Here is a 25751-nt window from a genome sequence, read left to right on the forward strand (position 1 = left end):
AGCTTCCCCATAGGCCTATCCTCATGATCCATCAGATAAATTTCTTCAAGATAAACAAATGTGTTTTAGACTGTAATTCCAACAACATACAGAAAAATGGCTCAAGTTACCTGCTTTCTATTGTATCTGCACCATTTAACATCTGAACATACTTGTCTCTAGTACTTATCCTTGTCATGATAACTGCTGTGGCTGTTGTATCAAACTGGGGAGGAAATATATATATAGAAGAATGCTTTAAACCGAGTAGGCAGTAATGAAACATTTTTATGGCAGTGAAAAATATAGGACTATCAACTAACGTGAAGTTCAATCACTGAAATATTTAGACAGATCAAAATTCTGGGCAGGGGGGTATCCCTATCTGCCTGGTTCTTTTGTACAGTGGGACCACCACTTATGCGTAATTTACTTATGCAATCATAACCTTAGGTGTATGGCCGATAGATAGATAGATAGATAGATAGATAGAGTGAGTCGTACCTTGGTTCTCAAACGAAATCCGTTCCGGAAGTCAGTTCGACTTCTGAAAACGTTTGAAAACCAAGGCGCAGCTTCCGATTGACTGCAAGAGCTTCCTGCACTCATTCGGAAGTCATATCAGATGTTCGGGTTCCAAAAAACATTCGTAAACCGGAGCACTCATTTCCAGGTTTGTGGCATTCTGGAGCCAAAATGTTCAAGTCATAATAATAATAATAATAATAATAATAATAATAATGATAATGTATTATTTATACCCTGCCCATCTGGCTGGGTTTCCCCAGCCACTCTGGGCGGCTTCCAACAAAAGATTAAAATACAGTGGTCTGTTAAACATTAAAAGCTTCCCTAAACAGGACTGCCTTCAGGTGTCGTCTAAAAGTCTGGTATTTGTTTTTCTCTTTGACATCTGGTGGGAGGGCGTTCCACAGGACGGGTGCTACTACCGAGAAGGCCCTCTGCCTGCTTCCCTGTAACTTGGCTTCTCGCAGTGAGGGAACCGCCAGAAGGCCCTCGGCACTGGACCTCAGACATTCACAAACCAAGGTACGACTGTAGATGATAGATAGATGATAGATATAGATAGATAGATAGATAGATAGATAGATAGATAAGGAAATCCATTGCAGAAATAGCTTTCAAAGCCCTCCACCTTGCTTACTAGCCTCTGGGAAGTAAGCACAAGGGCCTGTCGCAGGGCTCTCGCACGACCTTCCCAGAGCCCAGTATGCAAGGCAGAGGGCAAGTCCTACTCCAGACAGGTAGGGGTGGTCAACAAATTATCAACAAAAGCCTTGAAAATGAAAGAGATTCTGGCCTCTTTCCAACTAATTTTGTCTGTCTTGCTCATTGCATTTCAAGTTTTTGGGAGGGTGGGAGCAGGACTGCAGAACCCTGTTTACGCAGAGGACTACCTAGGGTCCCTTGCACAAGGGGAACTGTATTGGTGCTCCCCCCCCCCCACAAGAAATCACTTTACCAGACACGCCTTTGAGCTGCAGTGCAAGGAGGACAGGAAGCTTTTCCCATATTTGATCTCGCCACGAAAGCATCTGTGCAGCACCACACAAATATATGTTGTATACTCCATAGTCAGGTGATTTTTGTGCTGGCCTGTGCCACTAGCGGGGACTGGTTTCACCAACTCCTAGGTATGCCTCTGTATTTATTAAATTTGTTTCCCATAGATGTGGATCCAGTATATCAAAAGACAGCAAGAACGGTTCATAAAACTTATACCGTGTATAGATGTTTTCAAATGTGGAATATCCTGTGAATTGTTGGTTTTTGTAGGAGAGTGTTTAGGTTTGATTTTGTTTGTAGAGTTGGGATGGTTGTTTTTTTTTTTTAAAAAAAGATATTTGGTCGATATTTCTTAAATAAATAACTTGGAAGCTAATTCAGCTTGGAAACTGAAACCAGTAGCATCAACTTTATATTTCCTAGTAAACAAGGCTATATTAATTTTTCAGCAATAAACTCTACTGTGCAAACAAAAATTTCACAAGCAACTATAACTACAAAACTTTCACTTAACATTTTTGTAACATTGCCTCTGTAAGTGCATGGCTACTTTTGCTACGATTATAATAAAAATGGCTTTAAATAACAGATTCAACTTACTTGAGGTCTTCCTGCTCGCCCAATCATTTGCAAAATGTCCGTTTCACTGTATTCCTGAAACATTCCTCCAACATAATGCATTGTTGATTTTATAACTACCAGGTGAGCTGGTAAATTTACACCCATAGCAAGTGTACTTGTAGTAACTGCAAATATTTAAATGATTTTCAAAGAATTTGGATGTTTCATAAAGCAACAGACATGAAGTACAATTCTGTAGTGTTCTGGCTATTCCCAGTATACGATCCATGGTTGTTGTCACATGCTTCCTCTGAGTTCCCACCCATATCGTTCTGAAAGTTCTGTGATGTCTGTGGTGCAACCACACTAGAAATACTGTGTATGTTCCTGGTCACTGCATCTCAAAAAGGATATTGTAGACCTCAAAAAGTTACAGAAAAGGGGCAACTAAAATTATCAGACGGTTGAAATAGCTTCATTAAGAGGAAAGGTTACAGAAGTTAAAGGTTCTTGGTTTAGAAAAGGGGCAAGTAAAGAGCGCATCAGAGAGGTGTATAAAATTATGCATGGTGTAGTAAAATTAGTACAGATTTTTCTCCCTAATAATAATAATAATAATAATAATAATTTATTTCTACCCCGCCCATCTGGCTGGGTTTCCCCAGCCACTCTGGGCGGCTTCCAACAAAAGATTTAAAATACATTAAAACATCAGTCATTAAAAACTTCCCTAAATATTACAATTCAGGATCACCCAAGCACAGAGTAGTGGCAGCTTAGGATGGGCAAAATGAAGCAGTTTTTAAAATTTGTTTCTGCAAGATGTGGAGATGGCCACCAACACACATTTAAAAATGCAGATTCACCAGACTCCATGGAACTGTTCACTTTTATCAACTATTTCTCAAACTAGTATTATCTCTGTAAACATTATTGTTGAAATGGTCGCAAATTGGGTTTTTGCAACCCCATCCCTCTTACTGCAATATGGTATCTACACTGTTTGTTCTCATATGCTTTGTACTCACAAAGAACTGGCAAGACTCCCATATTGAAAGTTGCTTCAATGATTTTTCTATCAGATGCCTCTATTCCAGCATGATGATAAGCTACTCCATAGGTCAAGAGATCTATAAATGAAAATCAGACCCAGAACATTACCAGAACATCTTGGGACAAATACATTAACTTTTCTGCAATTAGTATACACTGCATACCCCTCAGTCTGGCTTCTTTTACTGAATTTGCAGACTTTTGTAATCTGAAACAGAGAGAGAGAATGTGTATCACAATTAAAAATAAATAAAACACCATGCAAAAACCATCGATAGCAATTGCACATATTTCTTGCTTGAGTAATGATCTATACCATTATTTAAACCCTTTGAACTGAATTTTGTGAAATATCAAAACATAAAAATTATCCCTAGAAAAGTTCAAGTATCAAATGGGGGCAGGGAAACACTGGATTGTGGACTCAGAATTTTCTATGGCCCAAGTAACAATATCCAGAATGGCTCTGTTTATAAAACTGTCTTATGCTACTGGACTTCATCATACATGAAGAACAAACAATCCCATTCAGATATTCAGGACAGTGAAGGAGCATGATTTTCCCTCTTGTTTTTACTGCCTCATATCTCTTCTCATGCAGCAACATCTTCTTCTTTTGCCTGCCCATCCTTATTGCAAGGGCCAGCGAATACATGTTTTTGCTTTCCAGAAGGGATATACATCTAGGAAAACCTTTGTTGGAAATTAGGCTTCAAGTCAAAATAGATTACAGCAGTCTAATACCTGATGTGTTGTCAGTACACCTGCTTCAATAAAGATGCATCATAATTCTTCATATGAGAATCTTCAACTTCCTACTAAGTTTCAGACAGCATTGGGGCTGCTCTATATCAAAGGCTAATCTGAGAGTTATAACATTTCCCCTGCCAAATATATTTCAGCTTAGTTTTCAGCTATCTTTACTACCACTGTTCTCTCAAGGAGCTCCAGTTTGCAGGGCAGGGTGGCTTAATTTATCCTGATGACAACCCTATAAGCAGTGGAGTCTAAAAGATGGTGGCATACCCAGGGCCCCACATTATGGCTGAGAAGGAAGTTGAACACACAGATCCCTACAGCTGGTTGGTTGGTTGGTTGGTTGTAAGTTGCTTTGGGCAAGATAAAGCAACTAACCAATTTAATAATAAATGTCAGATCTTGTATCATTGCAATGCCAGGTCTATCACCCAGGTTTGTTTTTTTAGGTGCTGCCTAAAATACTTTATAAAACAAATATTCACATGTCTTCTGTGCCCAGATTTCGTTCCTGGATTTGGAACTGAGCTAGAAGCGGAGACACATCTAGATGTACACGTGTGTCATAAACTGGGATGTCTAGAAATCTGTACAGCCCTAACTGTGGGCTGTATTTGCTTTCACACTGAAATCCAGACAGATTTCCAGTGTCAGGTTGCATAAACATTCGATGCACAAAAGTTAGGTGAAATGGGGTAAGGGAGCAAAAATGGTGGTTTTACAGAACACATTTTTCTGATCAGAATAACAGCCTTCCGTTTATTGATGTGGACTTTTACAGGGCATCTATAGGACAATTTTGTGGCGACTGGGCAAAAACTGTACTTGGTATCTACATCCCTGTCATGGGTATGTCAATAGATACATATGGACACTGCCCTATGCAGATCATAGATGAACAATATACTCCAGATTTTCAAGGGAAAACTGCCTAGAGCAAACGTCAATGATAAGCGCATGCATTACTGTACACATATGTACTCATATTCTCCAAACAGCCACTTGAAACACATGATAAATGAAGAGTATCCTTAGCAAAGTCACTTTTAGTGACAAATGGTATATTGGGGTAGGTTTCATTATCTTGTCACCATAAGAGCCTATAAGCTACAAGCCCTGGGGCTACTGATTTTATAAACATATCATTATAAATTGGATAGATTTCCACAACTTTGCTACATACGTGATTGAATACAAAGAGATAGATATTAAAAGCAAGCTTGTCTTATAAAAAGGTACCTTTGTTTCTGTTCAAGACTCATAATAAATTTAGCATCTTTTGCTAGGACAGAAGCCGCCTGCTGTACTCCTTTCCTTGTGGCACAGAACTGTAAATAACAAAACCCATGAAAACCCATTGTTTGTACTAATAATGTAGAATATACACGAGAACATTACAATCACAAGGGAAAGGCACAATATATACCACAAGGGTTGGCTTTTGTTCAGAATACGTTTGAATAACACTAGCTACTTTGTAGTTAAGTGTTAAGTCAAATTTGAATTCCGTTTGGTTGCTACTGGAGGGGAATCCAAGCACGATTTTGCGAAGCTTCACTGGTCGGTGTCTTTCATCTATTTTCAGACATACAGCAGGCCCCTTGCCATCTGAAAGCCATTCTGCAATCTTTAAAGAGAAAAGAGAGCATGTTAGGCTTGAAGCTGGAAAATAATGCCTTGGGCTGAAATCCTGAACGTACTTGCTCAAGCAGAGCTGTTTAAGTCATGGAAGTTCTACTGACACAAATACTGTGTTGGTTATTCAATGTGCTCTTCTCTGTTATGAATATAATTGCCGTAGAATTTTACTGTACTTTAGACCACATAATACTGACAAAGGGTTCCTGTGGATAGGGCAGACATTTCCCTCTGTGAGAGAGGGCTTGTTACCGTATTTTTCGCCCCATAGGACGCACTTTTTCCCCTCCAAAAATGAAGGGGAAATGTGTGTGCGTCCTATGGGGCAAATGCAGGCTTTCGCTGAAGCCTGGAGAGCGAGAGGCATAGGTGCGCACCGACCCCTCTCGCTCTCCAGGTTTCAGGAAGCTATCCGCAAGCTTTGCAAGCCCGGCGGGAGTTCCCGCGGGCTCACAAGGCTTGCGGGCAGCAGCCTGCAGCCCCGGCGAGTGTCCGCAAGCCCTGCCGCCCGAAGCACGCGGAGCCCTCCGGAGGGCTCCGCATGCTTCAGGCAAGTGTCCGCAAGCCCGCTGGGCGTGCGAGGCTTGGGGTGGCAGCCTGCCGCCCAAAGCACGCGGAGCCCTCCAGAGGGCTCCCCGTGCTTCGGCCGAGTGTCTGCATGCCTCGCGCGCCCGGCGGGAGGTAACGCCGGGAGCGCGAGGCTTGGGGCGGCAGCCTGCAGCCCGAAGCATGCGGAGCCCTCCAGAGGGTGCCCCGTGCTTCGGGCAGGTGTGCGCAAGGCTTGGGGCGGCAGCCGCGGCTGGGGGGGGGGAAATAATTTTTTAAAATTCATTTCTCCCCCCCCAAAAAAAAACGAGGTGCGTCCTATGGGCCGGTGCGCCCTGTAGGACGAAAAATACGGTATACGTTATGATCAAAGGAGGGATGTTATTTACTCAGCATTGTCTAGTACTGCATTTGGGGAGGGGGGTATATTTCATGAACATATCCCAGACTGATGGGAATTGTAGTCCAAAATAAGCAAAGTGTCACAGCTTCCCCATCCCTACTTTAACTGGAAATGCCAGGGATTGAAACTAAGACCAGCAGAATGCAAGATATGTACTCTAGCATTGAGGTGTGAGCAATCAGTAGATACTAGGGGGGAAAGCTCAACAACTTTCAAAGTGTCCTGGTTTTTACTTTTTGAAATATGGCAATCCTAGCTTATTCATGTTTGTTGTGGGTCGGTGGACAAATGACGGTGCTTATCTCATTTTGTACTCTGTGTGTAGCTGAATAGGGGAAAAACACCTCAGCATTTTGAATTCTAGAAATAAAATGCTATTAACTTTGCTTACATCATCTGCATTTGGGATTGTGGCAGAAACTGCCACAAACCTCATGAGAAGTACTGCGTCAGGATTCTCGAAGCCACGTGAAAGAGAAGACTGAATAGTTTTCATCCGACTGACAACAACTTCAAGAGTAGCACCACGGCTCTCATCTTTCACAATATGTACCTATTGAGTTAAACACAATTGTATATGAAGTACAATGCCCTGCTTTCAATCACTTGCATTTTAAAAAAACTTGTTATTACTTTACCTCATCAATGAGGATCAATCTCACTAGTTGAACTAAAGAGTTATCTCGCCACTTTCTAGTCATGCTATCCCATTTTTCCTAGTAGAAAAACAAACAAAATAATAATAATTATTATTCATATTAATGGTGCAGTCCTCCACTATCATTCCTCCGTTAACTTTTAATGAGATTTTCTGAGAGTAATATTTGGTGATGTATATTGCTATTCTTATGAAAAGAATGCTATTATCAATCTATTCAATGCTGAAGTAAAAGACTACTCTGGTAGGTCCTTGTTCCAAGCTAAGGACATTTTTATGTTAGAAATGGTGTAGATCAAACCCCCAAGCAGTAAATCTTTCACCGTAATCCAATGAAGTATGCAATTTAATTCTCCTTCCTAAGTTTTTAAAATGAATTATTGTATAAATGATACTATCAGAGCACATGAAATTTGGCATAGGAATAAAGGTTTCTCATACAATGCCACACAAAACAAACATAATACACTTTGATAAACTATTAATTAATCAAACTGCTTGATAAAGCTAAAATATTTTTTTCAAGTGATTCTGAAGTTTTCCAGTCATTTCCTAGCATCAGAAACTGATGGAAAATGTTTACACGCAAACAGCATGCGTGCGAAATAATTTTTTATGTCTAGTTAAGTATCTTCATTAAAAAAAATTCAAATGCAATTAATTGGACTGTGGAACCTACTGGTGTAGTCAAAATAATGTGAGCATGTTGTATTTCAAACAAGTCATCCATTGCCGTATCTCCTGTTAGTTCCTTACAGATGAGTCCAATGGGTCCAAATTTTTCTTTCCAGTCATCAAAACGCTGACTGCAGAGAGCTTTTATTGGAGCCACTAAAAACAATACAGAGTAGTTGGAGAATAGAAGACATGAATAAACAGGCTGCCAAACACATTGCCTACACTGATAAGATTTTTGAGTGAAACTAACTCTCCCCATCTTTCCCCCTCTTTTCCGACAAGTCAAGATCTTTATTCATTCCTGTACCTTTTTGAGCTGGTCCTAGAACTAGATGAATCCCCCCTCCATAGCTTTTGAAAATTGCAATTTTACTTATGTAAGCAACAGCATATGGGTGAGTCATATTAATTTTATTATAAATCCAACACTTCTAAATAGCTTTCAACCTTAACTGTGTCCAGTATAGGTGGATAAAGCTCCAGGGGGCAACAAAAGCATTTATAATGTTATAGCTTCTGGGTGCCAGAGTTTGTGAGTGTAAGTCTCCCATAATTCAAAAGTTGACTAAACTATGCCAAACATGGAAAACTCTCTGGGTTAAGCTTATGCTACCGAGGCAGGCCAGCTTGGCAGAGCTAGTTGAATGTGGGCCATTGGAGGAACAAAGGCTGGTGATGGCCTGTCATTGACCCATCAAGGAAGCCATTAAGAAGGCACTGAGGTACTAGAAAATGAGGGGGGCCCTCCAAGAGACAAGAAGGGTTTAGGATTTCAGGTTTGGATGACATAGGCTGGAGGGAAATAGTTTAACTGGGTTAGCAGTGACAAGGAGGAAGGAGTGGGGCAGAATGTGATGTGGGCTGAAAGTGGCCGACTGTAACAAAAAGAGGGAGCATGGAGGATCTCTCTGTCTTTAGATCCCAGTCTGCGGTGCCTATGGGAGAGGTAAGGGATCCTCTGTATCTGTTTAATGCTGGGATTTTCCACCATCTGACTCAGGTTGTATATACAGAGGTACCTCAGGTTAAGTACTTAATTCATTCCGGAGGTCCGTTCTTAACCTGAAACTGTTCTTAACCTGAAGCACCACTTTTGCTAATGGGGCCTCCTGCTGCCACCTCATTGCCCAAAAGGAAACAAAGACCCTGGGTAAACACCTGGAACTTTTCTAGAATCTCTCACCGCTCGTGGAGATTGGGGTGGGGTATAACAATATTATGGTCTGAAGCTCAACATCAAAAAAACAAAGATCATGGCCACTGGGCCCATCACCTCCTGGCAAATAGAAGGGGAAGAAATGGAGACAGTTAGAGATTTTACTTTCTTGGGCTCCATGATCACTGCAGATGGTGACAGCGGTCACGAAATTAAAAGATGGCTGCTCCTTGGGGGAAAGGCGATGGCAAACCTAGACAGCATCTTAAAAAGCAGAGACATCACTTTGCCAACAAAGGTCCGTATAGTTAAAGCCATGGTTTTCCCAGTAGTGATGTATGGAAGTGAGAGCTGGACCATAAAGAAGGCTGATCGCCGAAGAATTGATGCCTTTGAATTATGGTGCTGGAGGAGACTCTTGAGAGTCCCATGGACTGCAAGAAGATCAAACATATCCATTCTTAAGGAAATCTGGCCTGAATGCTCACTGGAAGGACAGATCGTGAAGCTGAGGCTCCAATGCTTTGGCCACCTCATGAGAAGAGAAGACACCTTGGAAAAACCCTGATGTTGGGAAAGATTGAGGGCACAAGGAGAAGGGGACGACAGAGGATGAGATGGTTGGACAGTGTTCTCGAAGCTACAAACATGAGTCTGACCAAACTGCGGGAGGCAGTGGAAGACAGGAGTGCCTGGCGTGCTCTGGTCCATGGGGTCACGAAGAGTCGGACACGACTAAACGACTAAACAACAACAACATAACAATATTATTACAAACTGTTAGAATCAGTATGTTTCATTCCTTTGGATAGAGAGAAGGGTGGGATTTAAATGCAATGAATGAATGAATGAATAAATAAATAAATAAATAAATAAATGAAATGAAATGGGCTTTTCTTTACCTTCTGAAGGCAGAACTACATGTTTTACTGGGAAACCTGTGTTTCTTAAACAGATGCAGGGCTTAAGGGTACTGGAGTAGTGTTTTGAACCTGGGCATCCAACAAAGCCTGGTACTTTACCTCCTGCATTACTGACCTCACTCTGCTGCAAACCTGGCTGAATACAATACAAGGCTGCCACCTAGACTGTGGAAATTGTCAGCTATAAGGCAGCTCTGATCTCAGAGTTTGGCACAGCAACTTGTCACTATGAGTAGTAGCAGCGGATTCCTACTGCATTGCCTTGCTTTTGCCCTGCTTTGCCCTCTGTCTTCCCTAGGACAGAACTGCTGGCCCAGTCCTAATTACACCTCTGCCATCATAGATTCCTGCCTTCTCAGAAACTTGGGCTATGACCTGCCTCCAACTATGCCTGCAACGCCTTTGCCTGTTAGGACCATATCCTTGTCTTGACATCAGATGAACATTTAGGAATTCCAGTTTGGAAGGATGGCTAAAATAACAGCTTAAACAACTGTCGTGTAAATTAAAAAATAAACCATGTTTAGCAATGTGACAAACTTTGTTTGGACATGTGTCCATATTCATCAACAAAATGATCATGTGTAAATATCAAAATAAGGTTATCATTTTTTCTTGATAATTAATAATTATTAACTTAAGGATATGGCGTACTTACCATATACAACTTTAATATTTAACCAAGGCATTTGCACTTTGATTAATAACCTGATAATTGCAAGCTCAAATATCACAGTTTTTCCAGAACCGGTGGGCGCACAGATCACAAAATTTCTATCTGTGTAAAGGAGCTAGAAAAGAACAACTAATAGTAAGTGGAGCACAAAATCAGGTGCATATATTTTGACAAGTAGGTTTGGAATAATTTGCACACAATCAACTATTTATTAATGTATTGATGCACACACATTCAAATCATGAATGATATAGTCATTAGGGCATGTCATTTTATGGGGTAAAACTTAATTTTTGAAAATTTATTCAATGAGGGGTGTTTAAAATAGGTTTGGGGGTATAAGGAATTCTAATCTGCCATTATTTTTGCTATTGGACAAAATTTAGTGTGGTATGTCAACGTCAAAGCATATAAACTGCTTTCAGAAAACGAAACAAATTTCAAATTTACCTTCTGAAAATATCAGGTAATGCTAGATAAATAAATAGTATTGCAAGTACTTGGCAATCAATTTTAATTATTTCTATACAAGCTTACACATATTTTACTTGCCTAGCAAAACTATATTATATTAATTTAACCAAGTTGTCTTTTGAATTCCCAGGTCATGTTACAACTTTGGAATTTGAAAGTTGAAGAATTCAACATGCTGTAACAGCTAAGTTCAATTTTTTTAAAGACTACCTTTTTATGCATCAAATACTTTTTACTTTACACAAGGACAAAAAAGATAAAGTAGAAGCAATAGTTTTTCCTTGCGATCTGCTGCTGAGCAATTATGAAGAATATATGGCACAGCTAGGGCCATTATGTAGCAAAGCCTGCTGTAGAGTTGCTAACACAAAACCCATTTTCAAGTCTCAGGAGGGAGCCATGCACATAGAAGATGATAGGCCTTGACAGTGGTCTATCATTAAAAATACACAGTAAGATTTGTCCTTCAGCATCAATTTCAGAACAAATCATCCCTTAATGATCTGTTTTTTCCATAAATTATATGTAGCTTAAGCAGCCACTTGTGCAAAGTTCTAATGTTATAAAGAATAAACCTATTATCTATTTACTACTTTGTTACCAGAATAAGGCCAAAAGCTTTAAAAAGGTTTGCTCTACTGTATGTTAGGGATGGAAAACCTGTGGCCCTCCAGAAAACTACAATTCCCATCAGCCCCAGGGGCCACAGGTGATGTGGGTTGTAGTCCAACCACATATGGACGGCAATGGATTCCCCATACCTGCTTTATAGTAACCCCATTCTAGTTAATGCTTTAGTTATCGCCTAAATTAAGAACACCACAGAGATTTTGAAACTCCAGTTCTACATATTTTAGTTAAGTAACGTGGTCACAGCATGCTCAACAAATGCCATCATATCTTGCAGTGCAATCATACACATATTTATTCAGAAATTAACTCCCACTGTGTTCGGTGAAGCTTTCTCCCAACTTAAGTGTGCACAGGATTGCAATTGTGCAATCTAACCCTATGCATCTAACCCTGCCAACCCTGCCAGTTTGAAAGCATGTTAAAGTGCAAGTAAGGTAAAGGTAAAGGTACCCCTGCCCGTACGGGCCAGTCTTGACAGACTCTGGGGTTGTGCGCCCATCTCACTTAAGAGGCCAGGGGCCAGCGCTGTCCGGAGACACTTCCGGGTCACGTGGCCAGCGTGACATCGCTGCTCTGGCCAGAGCCAGAGCCGCACACGGAAACGCCGTTTACCTTCCCGCTGGTAAGCGGTCCCTATTTATCTACTTGCACCCGGAGGTGCTTTCGAACTGCTAGGTTGGCAGGCGCTGGGACCGAGCAGCGGGAGCGCACCCCGCCGCAGGGATTCGAACCGCCGACCTTTCGATCGGCAAGCCCTAGGCGCTGAGGCTTTAACCCACAGCGCCACCTGCGTCCCAAAGTGCAAGTACCAGTAGATAAATAGGTACCGCTCCAGCGGGAAGGTAAACGGCGTTTCCGTGCACTGCTCTGGTTTGCTAGAAGCGGCTTAGTCATGCTGGCCATATGATCCAGAAGCTGTACGCCGGCTCCCTCGGCCAATAAAGCGAGATGAGCGCCGCAACCCCAGAGTCGGTCATGACTGGACCTAATGGTCAAGGGTCCCTTTACCTTTGCCTAACCCTATGCATATCTATCCAAACTACATCCCACTGGGTTCAATGTGGCTTACTCCCAGATAAAACTGCACAGGATTGCAGCCATAAGGGTTTATGTTATATTTGTTATTATATCAAGCCAAAGAATCCGGCAACTGAGCAAATATTCTCTTTTTTCCCTAGGATCCAAGGCAAGCAGCAAGAACAAGACGTTCGTTGAGCCCTTAGGAAGTGGTGAGCAGTGGAGGCTGGTCCATTAGGGCCCCACAAATCTCAGTCTGCCTTTAGTAGGTCCCTACCTGCCTATTTTCCAACTTAAAATTGGTCTGGGGGTAGCACTGCCTGTGGCAGCTTCTGCCTCGGTCTCAGGGTTGCCCTCCTCAGCAGGGAGGAGAATGAGTCAAAACTAGAGTTACTTGGCTCCACTTGTCATTAGCTCTGCCTATTATTGGCCTTCCTGCCTTCTGCCATATGTGTGTCCCAGTGGGCATCAGTCACCACTGGTTGTGGGGAACCTCTGGACTGCTGAGCTACTTAGGCGTACCAGACCTCAGAGGTTAGTCTGCCAAGTCATTTTTCCTAAGCCACACCAGGTGCAGGAAAGTTCAAGGTATGGCTGCCGCAAAGGACAAATGGGGAAGGCACACTCTAGGTGAACACCAAACTCTTTCTTTGCCTGCAAGCAAAGGAAGATTTCTCCACTGTAGTTGAAGCCATGGCTATAATGTTCCATTGCAATCACAAACTGAAGTTGGAGTCATATGGCGTGTCAGGTGATTTTATAGGCAGATAACTTTCCCCAAGCTACTTTTGGATTCAGTCCTCTGGTTGGAACCAGAGCCCTGCCCTGCCCTAGTAGACTGCCAAACTTGATGGCAAGCACCATGAATCCTGGCGGGTCACAGGAACTACTTTTATGAAATCAGCAGTGGGCATTTCCTTATGCATGGACGTAAGTGTAAAAATAATTATGAAACCTGCATAGTTACTTACATCATCCAGAGCCTTGGATTGAATGTAATTAAAATAAGGGAATTCTTTGAAAATATTTCTAAACTGGGCAGCTTAAAATCATATTAAGGAGTCAAACAATTTAGTTAGGAATAGATACAACTTTCACAATGAAGTACTTTATACAGATCTAAATAAAATTTCCCACTTTTAAACACATGTTTGGAAAATGATTAAATGGAGGAATAGCAGTTCTTCAACTACATAGAAAATTTCTAACAAGGTTGGAGCTGGGGAGAAATGTAAAAAAATATATATCAAAGAAAAAAAAGATATGGGGTAGAATGAAATAAAAATTTAAACATATGCAAAATATTGATTTACTAATCAACCCTAAGCATTATTCATTTTTGGGAAAACCCAAGTAATGATTGTGCTATGATGGTTGTGCTACTGGAGCCTGCTATGGTAGCATTATGCAGCTGGTCCACTAAACTGCATACTCATACTCTAGTTGATTAAGAAAATGTGAATATGTTAATTTTTCATTCAATGGACCATGGCCATTACTAAAATCATAAGTTTCCTCAATTATATTTCTTTTTTTACCTTTACCTTTACGGAGTCCCCCAGCCACATGATTACTTTCTAGATTCTTAAAGCATATTTAAAAACATTATAGTTTACCTAATATACAGACAAGAAGTTACTTTTACATAATTGTAGTGCATAAAAGGATACGGATTTCAGTCACAGGTCTCAAAATCAAGTCTTCTTTTGTAGTTCCTAGTGAATGAAACTTTATTTTTATCATCATCCATTAACAATATTAATAAAAAAAACACAAATAAAAATGCTAAGGATAGAATGTAATTTCATCAGTCTGGTTTCCTCCAGATATTTTTGACTACAATTCCCCCCCACCCCCAAAAGCAAGCCCAGCATCAGCCCCAGCCAGGTTGGCAAAGGTTGCATAACACTGATCCTGCACGTAGATACACCAGTTGAGTTGTCTGAAGCCAGGGTAGAAGGCTGCAATCTTCCAAAGCTTTATCTAGGAAAGCAAATAGCCAGTATCTTTTTGAGGACTACAGACAAAAATTCTCGAGTGCCCTTCTTTACAACAGTGTTTCTGTACATCTTTCAATACAGCAAATGTATCCACAAAACAAGGACTTAGAGCAGTGGTTCCCAATTGATGGTCTGCACATACCCATCAACTGTCCCGAGACTTCCCATTTTGGGGGGGCCATGCTCTCATGCAAGAGCATGGCGCCCAAAAATGCGTGAGATCACAGCCGGACATTGTCTTGTGTGAGATTGCGGTGCTCAAAAACACATGTTTCGGTGCCCCAAAACACATGGGGAGTGCCCATTTGTGCGCCTAGTCCTGGGACTCTGATCACTTGCCATGCTAAGTTCTGTGCCCATCTGTCTCTTCAAAAGGAAGGTGCAGGGGCATGTTGCTTGCTGGACCCATGTCGTAGCTTGCAAGAGCCATGTATGTGTACCTCCTTTACATCTGCTAAATCTTGTAACCTGTGCCTTGTCTTTAAAGACTTTGGCACAAACTGCACTGAGAGTTCAAGTCCCTTGTCTAGCAATGAGGGCCGGGGCAATAAGGTTTGGTACATCAGAGATGGGGACTCTATGGCCCTCTAGACATTTTTGGATTCCAGATCCCATCAGCCCTAGCCAACATGGTCAATCATAGAAGCTTACAGTTGGAAGGAACCCCAAGAGTCATCTAGTCCAACCCCCTGCAATGCAGGAATCTCAGCTAAAGTATCCATGACAGATGGCCATGGTCAATGATCAGAGATGATGGGAACTGTAGTCCAACTTCATCTGGAGGACACCATGTTGACTACCACTGCTCTTTGGAAGTGCAGATTTATATCTTGCCCTCATTTACCTTCAAATTACCTATAGGCCCTTCTTTCCAGTGTGGGAAGAAAGAAGAAGGATGGCTTGTGACATGCTGAAGAAATTTTTCACTGTAGTATATGCAGACGAAATTTGATGCGGAGGAGCAGAAGAGGAAGATGTGAAAGAACAATGCATAGCTTTCTTTTCATCAGTTCCCATGGCTGACCTCAAAAATAGCAGAGCACTAAGCTCTTTGAGACATGCATTTAATCCACCACATTATAATTACTTCTGTCTTATCTGGCTTAGGTGTTCCTTTCTGTGATTCACATCTTTTTTTCTAATTTGCTTCTGACCTTCTATATGAATATGACTATGTTCCTTACTTTATATTACTCAAGCAGATTGTTGTGTATTTCTTGACTCCATCTACAGTTTTGTTCATGCAATAACTATGAATAATGTATATTCATGAAGCCAGTGTTGTAAATACCTTTGTAGCGAAAAATTACAGAGAAAATGTGTAATTTACCTTCCATCCTAAAAGTCTTTGAAACAGAAGGAAATGACTGTGCTTTTTCAATTCCATTTCCATAAGCAGAAAAAATATCATTTACACTAAGCAGATTAAAATCTGAATCTTGAGCTAACTGCGTATTATTTTTCCATAGGTCTCCTTTCCTCATTTCTTTGTTGTTGGTAATATTACAATACATGTCAATTCCTCCCTTGGCATTGGTACTCTCAGTGTTGCCTGGATTTACATATGTATAATTGGTTGGTTTAAATAAGCTGTAATAAATTCAAAGGGATATTTTCATATAATATACACATTTACAACCTTACTTACATAGCAATTACATACTACAGCTTACATTGCTTTGTTTCCAATACCTGCTGAAAACCAAACCTGTTATTAGTTAGTTGAAACAGGCTTGCACAATTTTTGACCCACCAAGCTTCCCCCACACCCATTCTGGCAGTCTCTGGCAGGCAACCGAAACAAGGGGTTAATTCAGCCTTGGGCTGGTCATTATACAGGGCTGGCGGGCCATGTTTCCTTCAGTGGCTATCAAGCTGTGCAGCATAGACTAAGATCTCCAAGATAAATTCACTGTTGATTTGGAAATGAAATAGCTGAGTACAGATAAAAGAAACAATGACACTGAAAGAGGAAAGACTTGCGGTAGCTTTGGACTTTACACTTCTATCATAACATCCAAAGTGGGACATTTTGCATCTCTGACACAGTGAGATGTATCAGCCATACAGGAAAGGTATGTGTCTTTCCATTTTATACGTTGCTCTGAAAATGTTGTACATCTGTTTTTCCTGCTTGAGCATAACATCAAAACCACTTACATTTGACTCCAAAAACATGCAGTGGCTTTGCCTGCATATTTCAATGTATGTCACAGAGTATACTGTGAGTGGGATACTGTATGCCAGGATACCTAGCAAAGCACCTTCACTCATACTGACCTAGACGACCCATATGTTCACTGGATGAGGCCCCTGAGGACCATGACATCATGGAAACAGGCCTTGCCCACAGTGGCACCTTCCTTCTGGAACCCAGTCCCCATTCAGGAAGCATCAAATGTGGTATGTTTTTAAAACCCATTTCTTTATTCAGGCTTTCTCTGGTTGTTGAAAACATTTTTTTCCAGATTGTGCTGATCGGTACTGTGATTTAGCGTTTTACTGTGTCTCTGAGAAATAGGGAACACCAGGCCCAGGTGACAAAGACCTTCAGCCTTCACAACTATCCCCAGGTCCCATCCATCCATGGCCCTATTTTGAACCCTGTGTCTTTGCCTTGCTGGAATGTGTGCTTGAGCTCTGATGACGCTCTTGCTCGTCTGGATGGAGGGTCAAGAGAAGCGTGCGAGTGTATGCAGATACTAGCCAACTGTACAAAAGTAAGATGTGCATTTGTACCTCTGCCTACCTTTGCCTCTGGCCACACCCACTGCTGGCATGGGGCCCTTAGAAGATCGCCTAGAAAGGAAAGCAACCCTCAGGCTAAAAAAAAAAAGCTCCCCTGATGTATCTTTTAGATTTTTGCTGTGATTTTATGACTTTACTTCTTCTTGCAAACTGCATAGAGTTGTTTTATGTTAAGCGGCATTTTAGTTGTATGTATAAATAAATAAATATAAAAATAAACATTTGGACAGGAATAATTCAAGAATGGAAAAGTAGCCAGAGTGCAACAATCTTTCCCTTTCAAAGAGCTGCTTACTTGTAGTTCATTGCTTGTTAGTTCTTACTTTCAATATTTGTGGTAATTGTCATTAATTAAAGAAAACCCACTGGATTCTACACATCCAAAAAGAGGAGCACCATCTCTTAAATGGGCTGAGAATCAGCATTCATTGTCACCTAGATAGTTTCAAGTAGAGTCAAAATATATTAGAGTTAACTGAACTTTCAGGACTCATTTCTGAAAAGTACAGTTCTAGTCTGCTGCAACAAACTGGCAAAGAGTGAAGTCCAGTCCTATTAAAGCAATGATTATCCTGTGATTGATTCTTAAAGGAGTTGGATTACATGCATGCCCTGTGACAGCTTAAAGTATAAAAATAAACTAGTATATCTGTGAGCTGCCAAGGACCATGTCTTTGTATGGAATTTTAAGAGTGTGTTTGGTAGTACATCAGCTGCCTCTTAACTAAAGTAATAAACTAAATCCTGTGTTTAAATCCTTGTAAAAAAGGGTTGTGCCTAGAGCAAATCTAATTACTGTATTAAAACACCGCCGAAAGGAACTATCCCAGTTTTCTCACATTCAAAAGAATATTAACACAATTGCCTGGAGCCCTATTAAGCACTTTCATTTCAAAGATCAAAAACTGAGTCTTTGACAAATGTATCTAAAATAATATGGTTCTGATATTTGATGAATTGGCTTTAAAAAGCCTACCTTTTCCTGAATGTTGAGCAGGCACTTTCATCACCATCTTCTTCTGGAAAATTAATTAATAGTTTATTTTTTTTAAGGTTTTCTACAAGACAGTTAACAAGCTCTGTTTTCATATTTATCAAGGTCATAGAGGAACAATGGGACCAATTCCAGACTATTGGCCTGAAAATAACTTACCTGCCTCCACTAACTGAACTCCTATAGCTTTGCCTGTTAAAATTCATAGCAAAGTAATCATGTATTTAGGATTTTATCGCTTAGTAATGCTCTTAAAAGAGGACAAGTCATTTGCTCTGTGCAAGCTACTTGCAAAAGGAAAAGAAATGTAGAATATAATGCCTACCAAGAAGTTGATTCAACAAAACATGCATAAAAGAAAATAAATTTCATGCCATTATTCTCAATGTTTTCTTGCGCTTTCTCAGCTTGACAATCCTTAAAATTTCTCATTTATTATGGTCATGCACAGGCCCCGATATCTGGCCTATACAGTACTTATATTGGTGTTTTCTTAAATAAAAAGTCCTGATCTGTTCCAGAGTCGCCCTGTATTTTCTCTCTGCTTCACTCTGTCATCAGCTCCAAAGCTACTCTGTATAAAATTGAATTGTGTTCCCTCATTCACTATAATGGAGAAGCTTTTCCTCCTTTTGGCCAAAGTGTATGGCATGTAGAGATACAGAATCCCCTTCAAAGTGGATTAAACTTGCCAAATTGCATCCAAATATGTCCAGGAGATTTTTGTGAGGGGAAGTAAAAGTGATTCACTTTAATCCATAATCCCTTTGGGTGGAGGCTATCTGCTACTTACCTTAAAGTAATTTAAGAGGTGACTGAGCAAAATGCATTCTTGCTTCTACAGTATATTGTTTTAAAAATGGTACTTTCACGTTGACCTAAGCGCTCTGTGGTAAGCCTTGTTTTCTCCAATAAGCCATGGGCCTATTGCCTACAATACTGCTTGTAGGGTTGCAAAGAGCTCTGAACTTCTTCGTTGTAGGAAAAAATCAGATTTTTTAAATAAAAAAACTTAAATGAAATTTTAATTTCTTTTCTTCTTCTTTTTAATCCTCCATTGCTGCACCTAACCAAAAGCAACCCCATAGTACTTCAGTGTTCTGTAGATAACATTTTGGATAGCTTCCTTCCTGGAACAAATAACAACCTGAGAGGGAGGTATTTTCATCCTATGTTGAATAGCAACATGGGGTTGGTAAGCCATTATGATGCACCCAGCACTATGGCTGTTATTTTTTTAAAAGAAAAGATGTGTGAAATACAGTCATGCATTTTCACATATAGTCTATAGCCCATGATTCAACATACTTCAGTAAAAGTAGGCATTGCCCCCCTCAAATTAAAGTGAGTAATTGAATATTACCATATTGTTCTGTGTATAAGACAATGGTTTTTTGCTTTAAAAAAAAAGTTCAAAAATTGGGGGGTGATCTTATACACGGATGGTGAATGCACAGAGGTCCAGGCTCTGGCTCTTGAAATATGGCATCCTAATTTTGGAAACCCTAACTATTTTAAAATATTGATTTTGGGTTCAAAAAAATAGGGGTTGTCTTATACATGGAAAAATACAGCAGTTTTTAAATTCCATACTTCCTCTTATTAAAACTAATCACAAAACATTCTACCTTTTTGGCTATTCCCTCCCAATTCCATTTGTAGCTGCTGAGTAGGTGGAATTTCAAACGCAGACGGAACAGGTGCAAGATACCAGTCTGTTGGCTCTTCATTTTCTAGATATCTGTTTCCAACATATTAACATGAAGCGAAAAAACATTGTTTCCAACCAAATTAATGACAAACTGCAGGAGAACATATTGACTGTTGTGTCACTTCTAAATTATCCCTTTTAACATTACACTTGGGGGGGGGGACGTGTTATATTTTAAATGTAAGACTTCTGTTAACCCACCTCAGTTTAATGAGAATTTGGTATGCTTTGGGACACAACCAAAGCAGATAGCCAATGTTTCCTCTCCTCCGACAGAAGTCGGTAAAACAGGGGGGGGAGAGAGACAATTATTTTTAGATTCTCGTTCCCCACTGAACCCCCCAATCTGCTCTGGATAGGGCTGCCATTTCAAAGGCAGAATTGACGTCCGGTGGGAATTTTGGGGTGTCCTGCTTTTTACTTTTTGAAATATGGCAACCCTAGCTCTGGAGGCTAGAGCGGATTTGGGTGGGGTTGTAGGGAACAGAAGAAATAAGCAAAACCGCATCTCTTTCCCCCATTTTGCTCCTGGATGCCTTCAGTCAGCAAAGGGAAAACATCTGATATCACCATAGGGCTCCTAATAAGCTGAGATGTCCTGCTGCTATGTTATCTTGCAGAACTAACTTACGTTATCATAATCATTTGCTACAGAAACTTTTTTTGGGGAAAAACATAACAACAAACAAAACAAAACAAAACAAATGCAAGATAATTAAATAAATTGTTATTGTAAAATATTCTAGGGGTCTACCTGCCACTATGTACATTCTTTGGAATATAGAGATAGGTAGCCCCTTGAATATTTAACAATATGAATTTATTTAGTTATCTTTCATTTGTTTTGTTTTGTTTTGTTATTCTTTGAAATATAGAGGACTGAGAGAATTAGGAAAGGAGAAGCTTATTTATTATGGTTCATTGAAAATAAAAACCTTTAGTAAAGGCGAAAGATTGATACAATCTGAAGAGAGACCAGAGTTAATAGAAAAAATATGAACTGCAGCAATATAAGAACTGGACAAAAATCAAGGAGTGTAGGAAACCACTTTGATCAAATTTATAAATTTGGAAATAACTGGAATTATTTTTATATTAATTGGAATTTGTATAATTTTAAAATGTGGTGTTTTTTTGGGGGGGTTGTTTTTATTTTGATTATATATTTTGTGGTTTTATATTTTGATTTTGTTCTGTGAACCGCCCTAAGACCTCTGGGTATAGGGTGGTATATGAGTAGTAGTAGTAGTAATAATAATAATAATAATAATGGCAAATATTGGGTAAATATTTGAAAATTTAAAAAATATTATCACTTTTTTTAAAAAAAAACCTTTATCTCATTTTACAGAAAACATATTAGAGCCAGAAAACATTCCCTCGACTTCTATCACTGCCAAATCACAGGGACAACTTATGGGAGACAGCTGCAACAAACTTACTTTTGTTTTGTACCTGGTCCTTCAAAAAACAAATTATCCAAAGAAAAAGCAGGGTCTGTCATTGTATTAAGACAAGAGGTGAATTCTCAGAAAAGCTGCAAAAGACAATGACAACTGTAATTATTTCAATATACTGACAAAGGAATACCAGCTTTTTCATGATCAAGGTGTCTCCCCTGCCACATAAGTATACCAGCTTTTTTAACCCAATAAGGATATTATTATTTTTATAACATTGCATTTTTTATTATTATATTATATTCTTTAGAACTCCCACTGGAGGAAGCCTTAAATTCAAAGATCCCTCGTGTCATTTTTCACCTCAGAGCAAAATCAGAACAGAGTGGCAGGCAGCCATTTTGAAATTCCATATATTTTGCCAACTGACTTGGTAGACACCTTTGCACAAGTGTGTGTGTGTGTGTGTGTGTGTGTGTGTACACATGCATACATTATACACACACACACATATATCTCTTGCTTGGCAAAACAGCCCTTTCCTTGGCCGAAGAAGACAATGTTTGTCCTTGTGGGACATGCAACTCCCATCCATCCAAAGTGGATTTACGAGCTCTAAAGGAAGGACTGCTTAAAGCAGCACCCCATGAATTAAAAGGGCTGTTTTGTACCATGGCCTATGTCTGTAGGCTGTGTCCGGCTCCGTATATTTGGCCAAGCGGAGCCCCTAGGCTACAACCTTCCTTTCTCACCCCAAGCGGGGAACGTTAAAATCAAATGTTCCCTCAGGTTGTTTCCTTAAGTCTCTACTAGCAGCCTGAAATAGTGAAGGCTGAGGAGAACAGGCCAGCCACTCCAAATCACGGTTTGTCCTCCAACAACATGGACGCCACTGGCTGTCTTATTACTAGAGGGAAGAGGGAAGAAAGATTGCCGCTTTTCAAGGAGCTTTTATCAGGAATCAAAGGCAAAGAAAAGAGGGAACGCCCTCATAAAAGCAGAGAGGGAAATTAAGTTCCTTAGCCGAGGCTGTTCTTTCCCTTATTAGATAAACAAAGAGAAAGAAGGCAAAATATGTAGGGCTGCCGTATCTCCAAACATGGAATAAAAAAAAATCGCTCTTAAGCTTTTTTCCTCTTTAGTAAAATCTACAAGAATTTTTGAGTTTTGGAGCTTTGGGGGGGGGGTGCATTTTTTTATTTAACCTCCATTTCCCACCTGAAAAATAATGCAGGGTGCAATTTCTGGAGGCGAATTTACACTATTTCGAGCACTTTGTCAATTAACCGTTTAGCAGGAGAGCTAGGAGTATTTTACTAGCTGGAAAAATACCATTTGTCTGGTGCGGCAGGATTCGAAGAGCAAACGTGGGTCATATGAAAAGGCACTTCTAACGTGCCCAGGATAGTGGAATACAGAATTATACACTTGGTGATTGAAACAGACTTGGCCCCAAATGCAACACCTGAGCTCCTTTACGCTCCCTCCCTTATAGTTACTTTTAACTGTTTGTCCCCGTTTCAGTCTTTTTAAGCATGTATGATATCAAAGCCTCTCAGCAGCAGCAGCAACAACAACTTTGTCCCAACCCCCCCTGAAAAATATGGCAACCTGCATCCCATGCAGAGTTTAAGTCATAAATGTACCGGTACTCTATTCTTCTTTATATATATGGGTGTTCCATCGAGCTAGAAGCAAAGTACCTTCAAATCAGTCTGCAGTTATGTTTTACATAGCAGCAGGCCATTTTGAATCTGTTGTTACATTATATCTACCTAGTTTTGCATGGCATGTTGGATTCTTCATGAAGATGCATAGCTGTCAACCCAACTGTGTGTGTGTGCACTCAGATTTATTAAGCCAAATATCTTACAGTTACCACTCCCACCTGGTGAGCTATTTTTTAGCTTTGCCCAAAGTTGTTGAGCTTTTTTTTTTAGCAAAATAGCAAAAAAGCCATTTTTGAGATGTTATTTTTTTTTCATAATAATTTTTATTATTATACATTTTATAAATTTCCATCCAATTCTTCGTTCAATCCCGCATACAACTAATCATAGTTATTTTTTGACTTCCTTCAACGTCTCTGACAATCATCCGTAGTTACACCTTTAATACACATTCCCTTCTTTCGTATTGCCATTTTTCCTCCTTACTCCTATTATTTCTCATAAACAATACTTATTTTCTTTTTTTACAGTGCCTCTTTAAATCCCGCTAGCGTTGTATTCACACCACATATATTTTTCAGATAATCCACAAATTTCCCCCAGTCTTCGATGAACTTTTGATCTTTAGTATATCTAATTTTCCCAGTTAATTTATCCAGATCTGCATAGTCTATCATTTTTAGTCTCCATTCTTCTATCGTCGGTATTTCCTCTTGTTTCCACTTCTGAGCCAACAGGATTCTGGCTGCCGTTACCGCATACTGGAAAAGCTTACAGTCCTTTCTTCTGATGTCCTTTCCTACCATACCTAAAAGAAAAGCTTCCGGGTTTTTTCACAAAAGTATATCTTAACATTTTTTTCAACTCATTATATATCATTTCCCAAAAACTTTTCACTTTCTTACATTCCCACCACTGATGAAAGAATGTCCCTTCCTTGTCTTTACACTTCCAACATTTGTTATCAACCTTATACATCTTTGCTAATTTTACAGGTGTCATATACCATCTATAAAACATTTTCATCACATTCTCCTTCAGTGTAATACATGCTGTAAATTTTAAATGCTCTTTCCACAGTTTTTCCCAATCTTCAAATTGAATATTGTACCCAAAATCCTTTGCCCACTGTATCATTACTGATTTAACCTCTTCATCTTTCGTATTCCATTCCAGCAATATCTTATACATTTTTGACAGAATTTTATACTCATTATTTATAATGTCCTTTTGGAAATTTGATTCCTTTTCCACATAACCCTTTTCCTTCAGATCTTTTTTAAATATTTCATTTACTTGGTAGTGGTGCAACCAATCATAAACTAAATCTTTAACTTGCTCATATGGCTTCAGTTTCCATTTTCCTCCCTCATTAGCTATCAGTTCCCCATAAGTGGCCCATTTGTTTCTCATATTAGTCTTCTTCACACTTATTACCTCTAACGGGGACAGCCAGTGTGGAACTTTTGGTTCCAGTATATTTTTGTATCTCTCCCAAACCTCTATTAATGGACCCCTGAAGATGTGGTTATTTTTTAGGGGGAGTCAGCAAAAACCGTTTTACTGATTTCTGCCCGGACCCAAGTATTCCAAATTGACTGCAGTATTCCATATCCATGTCTAGGAAATTCCGGACTTATGGCTACCCTATAAAGTGTTCCTGATGACAAGGAGTTGTTCAGGATGCTGGAGTACAAAAAAACCTGAACTATTTTGAAATCTGTTACATTTTTATATTTTATGAACTCTACAGCTAATAAAAAATTGGGACGCAGGTGGCGCTGTGGGTTAAAGCCTCAGCGCCTAGGGCTTGCCGATCGAAAGGTCGGCGGTTCGAATCCCTGCGGCGGGGTGCGCTCCCGCTGCTCGGTCCCAGCGCCTGCCAACCTAGCAGTTCGAAAGCACCTCCGGGTGCAAGTAGATAAATAGGGACCGCTTACCAGCGGGAAGGTAAACGGCATTTCCGTGTGCGGCTCTGGCTCTGGCTCTGGCTCTGGCCAGAGCAGCGATGTCACGCTGGCCACGTGACCCGGAAGTGTCTCCGGACAGCGCTGGCCCCTGGCCTTTTAAGTGAGATGGGCGCACAACCCCAGAGTCTGTCAAGACTGGCCCGTACGGGCAGGGGTACCTTTACCTTTACCTTTTTACAGCTAATAAAACTTTATAAACTAACTCTTTTATAAAACAAAACACAAAAACAAAATAAAGTTATGATGTACATAAATTCTCTGAACACAATCCTGCCAGAGTTAAGCACCTTTAAGCCATTGATCTCACGGTGAGAGTTAAGCATGAGTTTAAAAAGTCACGGCTGAAATCCATGGGATGTAAAAGTGCTTAACTTTGACTGGATCGTGTCCACTGTAGTTTCAGACAGCAGTTGCCTTTTTTCTTTTTCTTTTTCTACCTTCAGAAAGGGTGCTCTCCAATTCTTTTGGCCTCAGGCAAGTTTCCATCTTCGTCTGCAACATCTGCTTTTAGCTGACCAGACTTTAAAGATTAAAACGACCATACAAACTGTTCAGGTTTTTTTAGAGCTCTTTTTTTCTC

At 40.1% G+C, this 25751-nt stretch overlaps 1 protein-coding gene across 8 annotated transcripts in view; it reads right to left on the reverse strand.

Annotated features, from left to right (window-relative positions):
• HFM1 (helicase for meiosis 1) overlaps positions 1–25751 on the reverse strand; it is a 57957-nt gene extending 32206 nt beyond the window's left edge. The window contains exons 1-17 of one of the 8 annotated variants that reach the window (XM_079981089.1): positions 25609–25751; positions 21574–21668; positions 20049–20161; positions 18403–18445; positions 16009–16268; positions 14349–14393; positions 13650–13720; positions 10537–10669; positions 7801–7952; positions 7102–7179; positions 6855–7016; positions 5303–5503; positions 5116–5204; positions 3285–3328; positions 3096–3197; positions 2107–2252; positions 111–205 (exon numbers count right to left, since the gene is read on the reverse strand). In XM_079981089.1, coding sequence (XP_079837215.1) covers positions 111–205; positions 2107–2252; positions 3096–3197; positions 3285–3328; positions 5116–5204; positions 5303–5503; positions 6855–7016; positions 7102–7179; positions 7801–7952; positions 10537–10669; positions 13650–13720; positions 14349–14393; positions 16009–16268; positions 18403–18445; positions 20049–20161; positions 21574–21635 — 1796 coding nt within the window. In that variant the 5' untranslated portion in view covers positions 21636–21668; positions 25609–25751. Of the gene's footprint in view, positions 1–110; positions 206–2106; positions 2253–3095; positions 3198–3284; positions 3329–5115; positions 5205–5302; positions 5504–6854; positions 7017–7101; positions 7180–7800; positions 7953–10536; positions 10670–13649; positions 13721–14348; positions 14394–16008; positions 16269–18402; positions 18446–20048; positions 20162–21573; positions 21669–21894; positions 22173–22202; positions 22590–22863; positions 22993–25608 lie in introns of those variants that run through there. The other 7 variants (XM_079981088.1, XM_079981087.1, XM_079981086.1 and 4 more) reach the window with 7 other exon arrangements.

Source organism: Podarcis cretensis (genome assembly GCF_951804945.1).
Source record: "Podarcis cretensis genome assembly, chromosome: 6".
NCBI lineage: Eukaryota > Metazoa > Chordata > Lepidosauria > Squamata > Lacertidae > Podarcis > Podarcis cretensis.